The 16,144-nt window shown below is 33.5% G+C and overlaps 1 protein-coding gene across 2 annotated transcripts in view; it reads left to right on the top strand.

Moving 5' to 3' along the window:
- LOC149787414 (SCO-spondin-like) overlaps positions 1-16,144 on the top strand; it is a 75,895-nt gene that overhangs the window by 52,614 nt on the left and 7,137 nt on the right. For both annotated transcript variants that reach the window (XM_089978026.1, XM_089978025.1), the window contains 3 exons: positions 8,164-8,271; positions 13,966-14,124; positions 15,034-15,156. In XM_089978026.1, the coding sequence (XP_089834152.1) occupies positions 8,164-8,271; positions 13,966-14,124; positions 15,034-15,156 (390 nt within the window). The remainder of the gene's footprint in view (positions 1-8,163; positions 8,272-13,965; positions 14,125-15,033; positions 15,157-16,144) is intronic.

Raw genomic sequence — 16,144 nt, 5'->3', positions numbered from 1 at the left:
TTGATTCATGAAAATAAGTTAGCTTAGAGTCATTGAAAGACAAATCAGAAGTGGGTCATTATGCCAAAGATATTGTGTGTCACTGATTCATGAAAATAAGTTAGCTTAGAGTCATTGAAAGACAAATCAGAAGTGGGTCATTATGCCAAAGATATTGTGTGTCATTGATTCATGAAAATAAGTTAGCTTAGAGTCATTGAAAGACAAATCAGAAGTGAAAATGGAATAAGAAACAATTCTGGAAACTGTGGTAGAAATATAAATCCACGAAAGCAGTAGTAGTAGTAGCGTACAAGTAAGACGAAGGAAGCAACGACATTCCCGGAAAAATCAGAGACAATGAATTTTTGTACAGACTTGAAGAACCTTAGAGCGTGTATACGGATTCCCTGCTACACAGTTAGATCAGTAATGTAATACACTTATTTAAATACGGATTGAGAGTTTATAATTTGTGTCTTATTGAAATAAGGAGTTATTTTTTTATGCTTTATGTGTTTTGATTCTCTTACACTGAAATGTAAATATGTTTCGCTGTTACGCGTTTTGAAAACATTAAATGTATACAAAATGTATAAAATATTTTATGTCTTTGATGGTAATCTCAGAATTCTCAATAACATCGTTATGGCTGCATCCTCCTCCGTTCTCAAAGTGATTGACGAAAAGTTAAATCGTCAAAATTGTGTGTGTGTGTGTGTGTGTGTGTGTGTGCTTTGTATCTTCGCCATTCCTTTAGCATGCTGATTTATGGACCCGGCGGTTTAGAGATAGGAGATAAAGGTACTATAGGTAGGACGCGCACAAACTCTAGAAAACCAACTTGTTAATCCATTGAAAACACCTCATGGTTGAGTGCTAAAATAGTGAAGTTCATATGACGCTCCGACAGTCAGTGGAAACGAGTTTCGGTATAAAACAAGGAGGTGTTAGATGAGTTTCAAACAACTTTTTTCCAAAAGGGGAAAATAAGGACGCCCTTCTCTTTTTTTAAATATTGGGATATTTTAATCCTCCGACGCGAAAACAAATAATTTAAAACGCACTGAAAGAAGTCTTCGATTCAATACTGAAAGTTGTATAAATGTTTTGAAAGGAACGGTACCTTTGTCCAAGATACAGAAACATTGCTTAGGAAAACATCTGAACATTCTTAGCCAAATGGCGAAAAAGAAATTACCCATTTGTGGAAAGCAAAAAAATGTTTTTCATCGAGGATGATTCTACGTATGTCGATAGGGCCATTGTTAAAAGTGGCTTCTCTTTTATTTGGATCAATTGCCGGACCACTTTTAGGAGGAATGATGAAATGAGATGAGAGTTGATGAAAAGGACACCTTTTTCTGGAAAGACATAACACTTGTAGGTTTGGACGTTACGAAAAGACGAGAACTCATTTTAGTTTCATACAAACTATGGATCAATCTCAACAATTGGTACAAACAATGGATACTTCGTTTGCCTTCTAATCCTAATCTCACACTTATTGTCACAGTTGCAACAATAATTGAAATCACTGATGGATCGATCTGATTTGTATGAAGCAGAAAATCGGATGGTGCAGACAATTACTGCAATGTCTTCAACTATTTGACCCAAAAACTTTAGACGAAAGAGCTAAACTTACTCTGAGAGATTTCAATAATACCATGAAAAGCAAAGAAAACCAAAAACAACAGGACAGTCACAGACACCATGATGGAAGAAGAAGACGAAAGAGAAGTTTTTCAAACTCTGTCTGCTTCAGTACTAAAGTAAGGTTACACCTTCGATGTTGACACCATCCACTAATACCAAAAGAGAAGAAATGAAGGCTTGGGTAAAAAAGTTGATGTCGACAGCTTCTATATATTTCCCATCCACTTATTAACAGAAATGGAAAACGTTCCATTTTTATTATAGATACTAGATTTTACTATTGCACTGTCGCAGATAAAATAAAATTATAATTGACTACATCGGTAACGAGAATGAAACAATGAGTGTTTTACTATTTGATGGTTGATACAACCTTTATATGTAAACTAATAAAGTCACAGAGAGAATACAAGAGGTATTGTGAAGAAAACAACCTCCATATGTAAACTAATAAAGTCACAGAGAGAATACAAGAGGTATTGTGAAGTAAACAACCTCCATATGTAAAATAATAAAGTCACAGAGAGAATACAAGAGGTATTGTGAAGAAAACAACCTCCATATGTAAACTAATAAAGTCACAGAGAGAATACAAGAGGTATTGTGAAGAAAACAACCTCCATATGTAAACTAATAAAGTCACAGAGAGAATACAAGAGGTATTGTGAAGAAAACAACCTCCATATGTAAACTAATAAAGTCACAGAGAGAATACAAGAGGTATTGTGAAGAAAACAACCTCCATATGTAAACTAATAAAGTCACAGAGAGAATACAAGAGGTGTTGTGAAGAAAACAACCTCCATATGTAAATGAATAAAGTCAAAGAGGGAATGCAAATGTTATTAATGATGACAGTATTAATGTTGAATAGTTTGAGCTCAACGCAATCTTTAAAATAACTCCAAGTAACAATTACACGGTATACAAATCAGCTACAATCAATAAATATAATAATTAAATAATGAGAGAACTCTAAAGGTACCAGAAGAATCAGATACGGATCAAAAACCCTAACACGCATGCATTTAACCTTGATTGGGTCAGTAACTCTGCAACTCATATTTTAGTGTAATTATTCGACTTTGTTAGAGTCTTTGCCAGTTAGAAATGGTTTTCATTATGACTTTCTTTGACACAATGTTGAGTGATGCAATAACAGATTTTAATAATAGCCTCAGAAAGGAAGATGAGAAAGTAATTGATTTTTACGGTATCACTGTTATTTGTTTTTGTTTGCTTAAGCAATTAAATTGTTTTCCTTATAAAGTAAGTAGATTGGATATATTGTGCTTAGAGGTAATTGCATTGTTTTTTATCTTTTAACACTGAGACAAAAATCATGTGAATAAAATGCTGCACTAACTAGAACAATTTTCTGTGGCTCAGACCACAACAATCACCAGTCTAACTAAAATAGTAGAAGCAAATGGCGTGGCTAATATACATTTTGTACAAAAACAAATTCATACTCAAATGCATAACATGATAACGATATTAAAGCTATCATGAAGTTGAGGTACAAGTTGACAAAAATTTGATAGCCATTACATGCAGTGCTGATGAGGAGTTAAGAGATAATACAGATTTAGAGTTCAATCTAATTAATGTCATCACTAATTATGAATATAAAGAAATTTTGATGCCTTTGCATTGGCTTTCTTTCCTTTTCACCATTTAAAATCCTAAGTGAATAAAGATTTGCCCTTAACCACCCCTCTAATAGGTCATTGGTTAGCTTCAGTTATGGTATTTATTCAACTGCAGTAAAGTTCTTACACTGACCATTTGGATAACTCTCACAATATAAAATCACCACAGATCAGTTTTATTAATTTGAGTTTCTAATTTGAGATTTACTAGCAACACGCAATCATCAATAACTCTTCTCCTGGCGTTGAAAAATCTTTCTGGAATAATAAAAATATATTGTTTTCATCTGTACTTATTTTACTGTTGTGCTCATACGAAGAGACTCCATATGTTTTCCAAATACAGTTTCTTTTATTAACTTGAACATATCAGTTTGAAACCGAATTTTACCAAATTAATTAAGATATCATGCATTTTTGTATTACATTTTATGATAGTTTAAGTACAGCATATTTTGTATCTTTTTAATCAAATCTCATTTCTTTTGCAAAGGTGTAAGCAACTTCATCTGAAAATATCTTTTAATTTGCTAACGGATAGCTCTTGAACTAATCCTAGAAATGTTTTAGAATCTCCAAATCAACTTCAAGTACCTACCCAATATCACTATTACCTGGTATTTCTAACAGAATTACTTCTACCTATCTAATTGTTCATTATATGCCAACATATTTGTATTGGCATGTGTTATCTCATAGTCCAACCATAGGGGTTATTGGATCAACACATTCTATTCGATTTGGTTTTGTGTAATTATGCTCTACATCATTTATTATCGTTGGATGCATAGATTCGTTAGTTGCGCTACTATACTGTATTGTGCTACACTACCAATTCCACTCTTGATTGTTAGAAACTGGTTAAAGTACTGATTGAACCAATGTTCAAACTGGCATCATTAGCTAAGCTAGATGCACTGTAATAATGTGCTGGGTCATGTTAATAATATTATGACATATAATTTCTATGAATATGTAACACAACATTAAATACATTGTTCACATAATAGCTGTGTAGATAGAATCTTTTACATATTGGCAATCTCCGCTGGATATGTTTGAATCACTTACACATGAACATAAACGTTTTTGGGACGGTATGGCCATTTCATCATACTGGTCTGACCTAACCATGTATTGATATGGGTATATGCCTTTCCTCAAATATGTAAATGTCAAGGCATGAAAATATTGAATTGTCATCTCAACGAATATGCCATCGTTTAAATTCTTAGCCAGATACTCTACAAATTAATGTGACCCATCTACCAATCTAACATTGATTTTCTTGAGACATTTCCTACCATCTTTTTCTATCCAATAAATCTTACTGAAATTAAAAATCTTTATTGTCGACATATGTGATGATCGTTGCTTCATTTCTTGGATCTTTTTACTACCAACTCCTTGATGAACAGATGTAAACCATAACCTAAGAAATTATGAATGAAAAATAGAATGGAAATTTGAACTTGCAGTTGTTCTTTCTCAGTCAAGATCATTGGCTTTGCATTCTCATTTCATTGTACATATAATTTGATATACGATCTAACACCTGAATGCGGTCAGTACCACTGTAAACTTTGGTTTGTTGCATTTATGAATTGACTTATGGTACATAAAATTCCTGATTGAATGTGTTTAGTTCTTTGCATTGTCCAACTTAGCTGTTATTCCTCTTGAAAACTATCAATGCAAAGTACAAGTTTGTGGTAAGCAGCTCTGACCTTTCAAACTCAGAACATTCTTATTTTCAACATCTCAGTAAAAATCAATAACTTTTAATTATTTATTATTTAATATGATAAATGGTCCCTCTTCATGTATATATATATATATATATATATATATATATATATATATATATATATATATATATATATATATATATATATCTTCTTTCTAATCTATTGGAATCATTCTTCTGGTATATTGAAGATATATTTCAGTCCTAATATCTATTTATTCGTGATGACATTAGACTGGACATATCATTTATTCCAATGTAAAGATGCCTTTGATCTTTGTAGTTATTTGGATTTCTTCAATCGAATATTGTCAATATGTGAGTGTGTCTTACCTTCTTTGTCTCAGATGATTTCTTTCATTTTGAAGGTGGGGTCCATTAGGACAGAACAGCAGCACTATTATCAGTGGCATTTGGGAGACAAGACTTAGTTTAAACCACATTTATTTGAGAAACCTTGTCAAATACAATTACAAACATATGATTTGGGGTGATTCAGCACAAAGCATAAACTTATTAGCACTGTCTGCCCAAAAGTAACAAAAATCATGTAACATCATTGATCTGGATGCTGGTTATACATAAAACAGTTATACATAAAACAGTTATACAGAAAATGTCCATAAACTTACATACAAAGCATAAAAAATGAATAAGAACTAATTAATTGTGATTCAAAAGGTTGTGAGTTCAGTCATTTAATTAAATGTCTTTATCATCCTAATCAAATTTTGCACAGTTACAAATATTTGCTAGCTATGTTCTAGCTAACAAAGGGTTGCCAAATAATAATGTTTCAATTGTAAGAGCAAAAGGAGTGTGTATAGGATTTAATCTCTGAGATTTGAACATTTGGAAAGGTATAGAAGGAATTGTTTGGCATTCCCAAGGTCATCACAGAAGCAATACTTATGATTAGATAAATGATTCATATATAAATTGTAATTAAAGTTACTACAATTTGTTCTTAGCCTATTATGCATGATCTGGGACACTATATCACCATTAGTAGTAACTTGGAGTGTTTTGTTTTTAAATCGTGGTTTAAATAGGCTTTAAAATAATGTATTGAAGGGTTATTTCTTACTTCAACAGGTAACAAGGTCCATGTTCGAATTGTAGATAGTAGAAATGAATTATAGTCCATGATGCACTGTAGATAGTTGAAATGAATTATAGTCCATGGTCATTGTATATAGTAGAAATGAATTATAGTCCATGGTTGTTGTAGATAGTAAAAATGAGTTATAATCCATGGTTGTTGTAGATAGTAGAAATGAATTATAGTCCATGGTCATCGTAGATAATAGAAATGAATTATAGTCCATGGTTGTCGTAGATAGTAGAAATGAATTATAGTCCATGGTTGTTGTAGATAGTAGAAATGAATTATAGTCCATAGTCATCGTAGATAATAGAAATGAATTATAGCCCATGGTTGTCATAGATAGTAGAAATGAATTATAGTCCATGGTTGTTGTAGATAGTAGAAATGAATTATAGTCCATGGTCATTGTATATAGTGAAATGAATTATAGTCCATGGTTGTTGTAGATAGTAGAAATGAATTATAATCCATGGTCATTGTAGATAGCAGAAATGAATTATAGTCCATGGTCATCGTAGATAATAGAAATGAATTATAGTCCATGGTTGTCGTAGATAGTAGAAATGAATTATAGTCCATGGTCGTTGTAGATAGTAGAAATTAATTATAGTCAATGGTTGTCATAGATAGTAGAAATGAATTATAGTCCATGGTCCTTGTAGATAGTAGAAATGAATTATAGTCCATGGTCATCATAGATAGTAGAAATGAATTATAGTCCATAGTCATTGTAGATAATAGAAATGAATTATAGTTCATGGTCATTGTAGATAGTAGAAATGAATTATAGTCCATGGTCATTGTAGATAGTAGAAATGAATTATAGTCCATGGTTGTTGTAGATAGTAGAAATGAATTATAATCCATGGTCATTGTAGATAGTAGAAATGAATTATAGTCCATGGTCATTCTACTCATAGGAGGTTGAAGATCATTTGTAGATTGAATGGAGTAAGTCTCGTGTTCTATAAATAAAGGCTGAATCAAATCCTGAAGATATGTGGGGACTAGTCCTTGGTAAATTTTATATAACTGAAGCAATTTGTCCTTGCAACGGTCCCAGCTTGTTTCAATTGTGGAGAAAGATGCACTTTCAGCTGCATCAGTTATTATTCTCAATGCCTCAACTTTTTATTCCCTAGTAATGTTTTATCATGCAATGTGATCAGCATAAATTGGAACAATATTTGTACATTTTTCCATTGATAATCAATCTAGTTTTGAATTTGAGATTTTTGAAGCAATTCAATTCCTGCCAGGCTTTGTCAGAATTGTATTTAATATGTGCGTGCCAAGTGGTACCACTGTTCAATATAAGGCAAAAATGTTTTGTAGACCTTTTATAGGTTTGGTTAGGTCATGCGTAATATAGGATGGTGATTCTGGTTAAGTTTTCATGTTATTAGTATTGATTCAGTCTTAACTGGATTAAATTTAGCCAAAGAACATCTGGACCATTCTTATATATTTCTTATGTCACTGTTTAAGATTTCACAATCTAATTGTCAACTATTACATATAATGCTGAAAATTGCAAATAAGTGGGGTCCCAAAATAGATCACTGGGGGACTCTGGTGTTAGCAAATCAAACATCTGACAAGACTTGATTCACTGATTCAATGTCTCTTCTTTCCAATACTTCATATATACTGGTATATATATATATATATATATATATATATATATATATATATATATATATATATATATATATATATATATATATATATATATATATATATATATCTGTTAAATCAATGATACCTATCTATCCAATCTGTAGTTTGATGATCTTTAGGGATCCATTTCGGGTAACAGTAACAGACTATTTTGCAAATTTATATTTGCAGCAGAAATATTTTGAATTTTGAGTCTATCAGTTGGTATTTTTGTATTTGTTTTGTTGTACCAATCATTATGCATACAGTTGTTGATTTATCTATAAAACCAATTATCCAGAAATAAATTGTTATCTTCGTGATTATCTACATGTTACTGTATTAGGTTTTTATTCCAGAAACTTGCAAAGAAGGCCAATTTTCCTGTTCCCTAATCCAGTGCATAGCAATGAACCATACTTGTGATGGCATCATAGACTGTAGTAATGGAATAGATGAATATTGCAGTAAGTGGCTATTTTCATATAATGTTTATGAAACTGTGATGTGTTTATATATCCATTTCTTCAATGAATCTCCTAATATCAAATGCATAAACAGTACATGTATTATATTATAAACTGGAGGGTCAACTTTAAGCATTGGTTGAACTTACACCATACCAGTGGGTACACTTTATAGATGATATAGAAACGAAAGTGGCAACATGGAAGAGAATGTTTGGATGATTTCATATCTAAGGCAAACAACTTCCATACCTCAATAAAATTAACGGCAGAAGTCTCCAACTCAAACCACATCTTCCTGGACACAGCAACCAGGCTGGTTGAAAACAAACTCCATACAGACATCTACTCAAAACCAACTGAAAAACACCAGTATCTACTCCCAAGCAACTGTCATCCAAAACACTGCATTAGGAACATCTCATATAGCCAGGCACTGAGGATATGCAGAATTTGCTCCGAAGACGAAACATTCCTAAAAAGGTCTGAAGAGCTATCTAAACATTTAATCTACTGAGGCTACAACAAAGACTTGATTATGGAGGCATCCCAAAGGGCTAAACATACAAACTGTGATGATCTACTAAAATATGGAAAGAAAGAAAAGGCTGATAGGATACCATTTATCCTGACCTACCATCCAGACAACCCCAAAGTTGGTAAAATCATTGGGAAACACAGGCCCATTGCAGAATCGTCGGATGCACTAAAATTAATCCTCCCTAACAAACATGTAGTAGACTACCAGAGACCAAAAATCCTCAAGGACATCCAAGTCAGGGCAAAGCTAACGCCAATCACTAATCAAGACCACCCTAGTCAGTCTGGCCCCTGTGGCAATAAAAGGTGCAAAACCTGTCAACATATGATAGAGTCCAGGACATTTTCTATCACAGTGACTAGAGAGAAACTAAACATACATGGTCCAAACAAAATATGCAAAACAGAGAATGTAATTTACCTCATCACATGTAAGATATGTAGCCTTCAGTATGTCTGAGAAACTGAAAAGCTTCACAAAAGGATCAACCTTCATAGATCTGATTGAATGACAAAAAAGCTGTACAGAAGCCCAGTCGCAGAACACTTCTCCCTGGCCACATTTTCAGTGATATAACACTTATTGCAATCATTCAAAAACCCAACTGGAGTTCCCAAACTAGGAAAGAAAAGGAATTTTACTGGATATGGCACCTTAGAACATTGAAACCAAGCAGTTTAAACCAAGAAGACTAGAAAAACAAAACCATGCACAAATAAAATGATCTTTTGCAGCCAACACATTTTCTTTTAAATAATTCTCTAAATTTGCTTATAAATTTACATAAAATAACAGATGTCATTATGGCTCATCAATTTCTAGTTCAATACAAATATTTTCCAGTATTAGCAACAAGCTGAAACAAATTAGTTGAAATATAATAAAGTTAAAAGGTTTAATTCCTGTAGCAACAACCATGTAAAGTTTTGCAAACATAACCATTTTTCTGTTTTATTTGTTTGTCTTGCCTATATTTTGTATTTGCCTTTGAAAAAGATTCTTTAAAGAATGGACACAATGATAACTAATAGAATGGACACAATAATAATTAATAGAATAGACACAACGATAACTAACAGAATGGACACAATGATAATTAATAAAATGGACACAATGATAATTAATAGAATGAACACAATGATAATTAATAGAATGGACACAATGATAATTAATAGAATAGACACAATGATAACTAACAGAATGGACACAATGATAATTAATAAAATGGACACAATGATAACTAATAGAATAGACACAATGATAATTAATAGAATGGATACAATGATAACTAATAGAATGGACACAATGATAACTAATAGAATGGACACAATGATAATTAATAGAATGGACACAATGATAATTAATAGAATGGACACAATGATAAATAATAGAATAGACACAATGATAAATAATAGAATGGACACAATGATAACTTATAGAATGGACACAATGATAATTAATAGAATGGACACAATGATAATTAATGGACTATAGAATGGACACAATGATAATTAATAGAATAGACACAATGATAAATAATAGAATGGACACAATGATAACTAATAGAATGGACACAATTATAACTAATAGAATGGACACAGTGATAATTAATAGAATAGACACAATCATAACTAATAGAATGGACACATTGATAATTAATAGAATAGACACAATGATAACTAACAGAATAGACACAATGATAATTAACAGAATTGACACAATCATAACTAATAGAATGGACACAATGATAATTAACAGAATGGACACAATGTTAATTAATAGAATGGACACAATGGTAATTAATAGAATGGACACAATGATAAATAATAGAATAGACACAATGATAAATAATAGAATGGACACAATGATAACTAATAGAATGGACACAATGATAATTAATAGAATAGACACAATGATAACTAACAGAATAGACACAATCATAACTAATAGAATGGACACAATGATAATTAATAGAATAGACACAATGATAACTAACAGAATAGACACAATGATAATTAACAGAATTGACACAATCATAACTAATAGAATGGACACAATGATAATTAACAGAATGGACACAATGTTAATTAATAGAATGGACACAATGATAATTAATAGAATGAATACAATGATAAATAATAGAATGGACACAATGATAACTAATAGAATGGACACAATGATAATTAACAGAATAGACACAATGATAATTAATAGAATAGACACACTCATAACTAATAGAATGGACACAATGATAATTAATAGAATAGACGCAATGATAACTAACAGAATGGACACAATGATAACACTGGTCAACAGTGAAATCATTACTGACTTGAAAAGGCCCTAATCTGTAGTATTTTGGTGTGCCGAACACGAATATAACCGTGAAAAATTTGTATTGGCTCTCGTTTTGAAGATATTCATATACCTCATTTTCTATGTTTCACTGTGTAAATTTCTCCAGTAGGACTGCAGCAACATCCGGAATAAGGATGTAACATTGCATAATACCATCATGCTCACATCATCCACAGTTGATTGCATCATTTTCTGATGCAATGCAATACTAATGCCATGCGGCTGCTGAAGTAAGTTGACGTCAGCAGTGTACTATACATGTGTAGGCCTATTATACTAATGCCAGGCGGCTGCTGAAGCTGACGTAAGCAGTGTACTATATAAAGCCCAATCAGATAGGTTCAGCATTTAAAATATTTTAGACGTTGTGCGAGACAGTTCAAGCTACTGTTACATAAAACTTATTATTTTATCCATTTACGTACAATAAAGAACAGTAATGCCTCGAAAGTGTGTTAATACCGCGGACAATTTTTGCTATATTTGTGGGGAAGTGACATTTGCCAACCAGAAGAAAAGTATCAATTCTCAAGTGAAGAAGGCATATCATCTTTACTTCGGATGCAAGGTTGGTGACCAAGACAAGCCTTGGGCTCCGCATATATGCTGTGCTACATGTACAACACAGCTTTCACAGTGGTTGAATTGCAAAAGGTCATCAATGCCGTTTGCAGTCCCAATGGTGCGGAGAGAGCCAAGCAACCACCTAAATGACTGTTACTTCTGCTTGGTTCCTCCTCTTTCCGGCGGAATAACGAAGCGAAAGAAGTCGAGAATAGTCTACCCAAACATTCCGTCTGCATTGAGACCAGTTCCACATGGTGAGGGACTTCCTATTCCAGAACCTCCAGCAGAATATTCTCTTGATTCATCTGACGAAGACAAAGGTGAGTCGACCTGTTCTTCTCCTGGTCCATCAGCATGCAGTGATCCAGATTTTCACTGTGGTGCATCATCAACCCCACACAGAATAACACAGGAAGAACTAAATGACCTGATTCGTGATTTGGACTTATCAAAGAACAAGGCAGAATTGCTAGGATCAAGACTCCAACAATGGAATCTTCTAGAAGAAGATGTCACAATTACTGCATATCGAAAGCGCCACCAGCAATTGGAGCCTTTCTTCAGAAAGGAAAGTAATCTGATATTCTGTTCCGATATTGAGGGCCTCATGAATGCTTTAAAAATCACTCATGACCCACAAGAATGGAGACTATTTGTGGACTCTTCGAAACTGAGTCTCAAGGCTGTGCTTTTGCACAATGGAAACATTCTTCCATCTATTCCAGTAGCGTATGCTGTCCACATGAAAGAGACATACGATAACTTAAGGCAGCTACTGAATTCCATTGAGTATAACAAGTACAGCTGGCACCTCTGTGGTGATTTGAAGGTAGTTGCCCTTTTAATGGGACTGCAGCAAGGATATACAAAATACATGTGTTTCTTATGCGAGTGGGATAGCCGAGCAAGGGAAATGCACTACATGAGGAAGGAATGGACTCACAGGCAGAATGTAGCCATTGGAGAGAAGAATATCCAACACCCAGCTCTGGTTGAGGCTCAGAAAATCTTGCTACCACCCCTTCACATCAAACTAGGTTTGATGAAGAACTTCGTGAAAGCCATTGACCGGACTTTGCCAGCATTCCGATACCTGCATGAAAAATTCCCTCGACTCAGCGAAGCAAAGATTAAAGAGGGAGTTTTTGTGGGTCCTCAGATTCGAGAGCTTTTCAAAGATGACCGGTTCAACAACTTGCTGGAAGGTGACGCGAAACAAGCATGGAATGCTTTTCGCCTAGTTTCTACAAACTTCCTCGGAAATGTTAGGGCAGAAAACTATAAGGAACTAGTAGAAGACATGTTGATGAAGTATAAGAAACTTGGCTGCAATATGTCTCTAAAGATTCACTTCCTTCATTCCCATTTGGATTTCTTTCCTAGCAACTGTGGTATTGTTAGTGATGAACACGGCGAACGTTTTCATCAAGATATCGCAACAATGGAACAAAGATACCAGGGAAAATGGTCCACTACAATGCTGGCTGACTACTGCAGGACACTCCTCAGAGATGCTCCCGAACAGCTGTACAAGAGACAGGCGAAGAAATCTAAGATGTAGTCAATGACTTGATTTTTTATAGGTAGGCTATTACAGTTGACCTTTTACTATTGGAATGCATTTCGTTATGTAAACATTAATTTCTTGCAGATTACAAAAAAACTAGAGCCAATTTTGCAATTTGACTGTCATATTCGTGTTCAGCACATAAAAATTGATAAGAATTGACTAATTTTATTTCAGTAACATGACTTTTGTAAAAATTTGTTGTCCAGTGTATAATTAACAGAATGGACACAATGATATTACAATAACTCTTTATCAGATAATTATTATTATTGTACACTTCTAAGCATTATTCAGAATTTTGTTTTATATAGCCTATCATCTATGCTCGTCTATAAGTCAAGTCAAACTGCAAACAACAAAAAGGTCCTGATCTGCCATAGGATAATGTGCATGCAGATCAGAGTCTATGTTGTTGTTCTAATGATTACTCCTTACGAACTGCACAGACCCAGATATGCCATAGGATAATGTGCATGCAGATCAGAGTCTATGTTGTTGTTCTAATGATTACTCCTTATGAACTGCACAGACCCAGATCTGCCAGCATATTATGCACAGGCAGATCTGGGTCTGTCCAGTTTGCAGTTGGACTTGTCTTATAGGTGAATGTATACAGTACATGTTCTCCAATCACAAGCATTTGTCTTAATTTTCTAAGGCTCTTCTCCTAGTGTTAATGCAGAAAGCAGTTTTCGGTGTTCCGATGGCATTTTTATTGACCCAAGACTTCCTCGAGCTAGTGAAAACTGGGGCCAACTGCTGTGGTATCTGTGTGATGGCCAGAATCACTGTAGAGATGGCAGTGATGAACGAAAAGGTAATGACAGTCCTTGATATTTGAATTTTTCATGTTTTACTAAAAAGAATCTTTTAAGGTGCATATATTATCACAGATTGGAATTAAAGCTGAATGAAACGAGGCTACCTGGAAAAAAGCATTGTTAAAAGAGGACCCATCTTGCCGGATAAAGATGCATAGAATTTTACATTGGATCTCAGAGGCACATTACAACTGATGTTATGAACTACTGTGGTTCTGTGTGTGTGTGTGTGTGTGTGTGTGTGTCTGAAAGATGGAAATGGCAGAGAAGACAATGACTGTGGTATTTCATGTCAATTACAGTCAAAAGATTTTGCATTGGTTAATCTTTTCTCCTAAGACCTAAATGCCTTTGTTTTATTTATTGAGTTTTAAATCACCGTGACATATCTGTATGGATGTAATTTACCATTTGTTGTAGATTTCAAAATTCTTGGCAGTACACTGCTTCAGCCAGGATATTTAATTTTGAAATCGTAATACAATTTATTTATCAAGGAATAGGAGTAAAAATATCTTCCAAAAAAAGAGTTCATTCTCCACATTATAAGCTGCGCTGAAGGAGAAACAATGCATCCTTGTACGGGAAGTTTAGCATTTTTATGATGCCTGTTTACTAACCAAATGGCAGACAAAATTCATGAATCTAAAGCTACTATATTTTAAAACAATAATGACAGAAATTGTCTATTTGTTATGCAACAACATTACTGCAGCCAAGAAAGAATACTGAGAAAGTATATTTATTTAGTTTCTGTTATGCTAATGTATATTCCTTTTAACAGAAATTCCTCTTTCACATTTTCCAGAACCTTCAGTGAGGCCATCTTATTTCTAAAATTGATGTTATTTCTAAGTACAAGTTATTAACTTTTTCACATTTGGTTCTCTTATTAAAAACTGCAGATATATGTAGTATCAGAAAGAGCGGCGTGAGAGATTTACTAAGTGAATGCGGCACTGACCTTCACCCTGAGTCAAAATTCCTTGTCTGGAAGGATGAAATGGATTGTAGTAAAGAAATCTCAGGTAACATAGCAATCAATGTGTAAACATAAACATAACTTTGGATTGCTTTTGATTAAACACTAACCATTAACCACTGTTGATTTCACAAGGCATAGACTAATGTGGGTATGTGAGAAAGCTTGCCAGTAGCTTCTTGTGGGTTTGTGGTTCTTTCCCAGGTTCTTCCTCCACCATTAATACTGGCCGCCATGTATAGCCTATCGAATGCTGAAAAATGGCATTAAACCCTACAACAACAACAACAACAACAAGGCATAGAACAAGTCTAAATGATAAAGCTCTACTTTGAAATGTTGCTAACTTCGATGGGATGTGGTCTCTTGGTCTCGCAGCTGAAATTGGGAATGCTGAGTACTCCTCTCTCTTGCTAACTTGTAGGCAATGTAGTTCATAAGTAGCCAATAAACAAAGACTTGAGATAGTGAGGAAAACAAATTTTGGTTAACTCCAACAGTTGAAGTGGGGTTGTGCTGGCAACTTTTATTGATACATGAAATTGTATAACCTTCTTTCAACACCAATATTTGCATAATGGATTAGAATATTATTGGGTATTATATCTTGAGAAGTCAGTAAAAGTTAATAAATTGAGAGACTTATAATATAAATCAAGCTGTCATACAAATTTATGCATTGGTGTAGTTTAAGTTGCCTTCCTCTCAAAATCAATGTTTAACCATTGTAAGCAAAACATAAATGAACAAAAAAGTTCCATTAATCAATATTTTTGTTTTATAGTGTGTTGTTTTTGCCAATATGATTACATACAGGTAGAATTTCACTTGTAAAATGGAGGAGATAAACCAATCACTATGTTAACAGTGATTCATTTCTTAGTTCAGTAATTGTATCTGTTGCCATACACTTTTTGTTAAAATGGCAATGACTGTATACAAATACATGTTATTTGTACTAACAAACACATTCTGTACATGGCAATAGTTTTGCTATGGAAAACTATAATTGGATCATAATAAAAATCTGTTAA

The sequence above is a fragment of the Sinohyriopsis cumingii genome, chromosome 12, assembly GCF_028554795.1.
Source record: "Sinohyriopsis cumingii isolate HCF-2022 chromosome 12, ASM2855479v2, whole genome shotgun sequence".
Classification (NCBI taxonomy): Eukaryota; Metazoa; Mollusca; class Bivalvia; order Unionida; family Unionidae; genus Sinohyriopsis; species Sinohyriopsis cumingii.
This window is presented reverse-complemented; position numbering and strand designations above follow the sequence as displayed.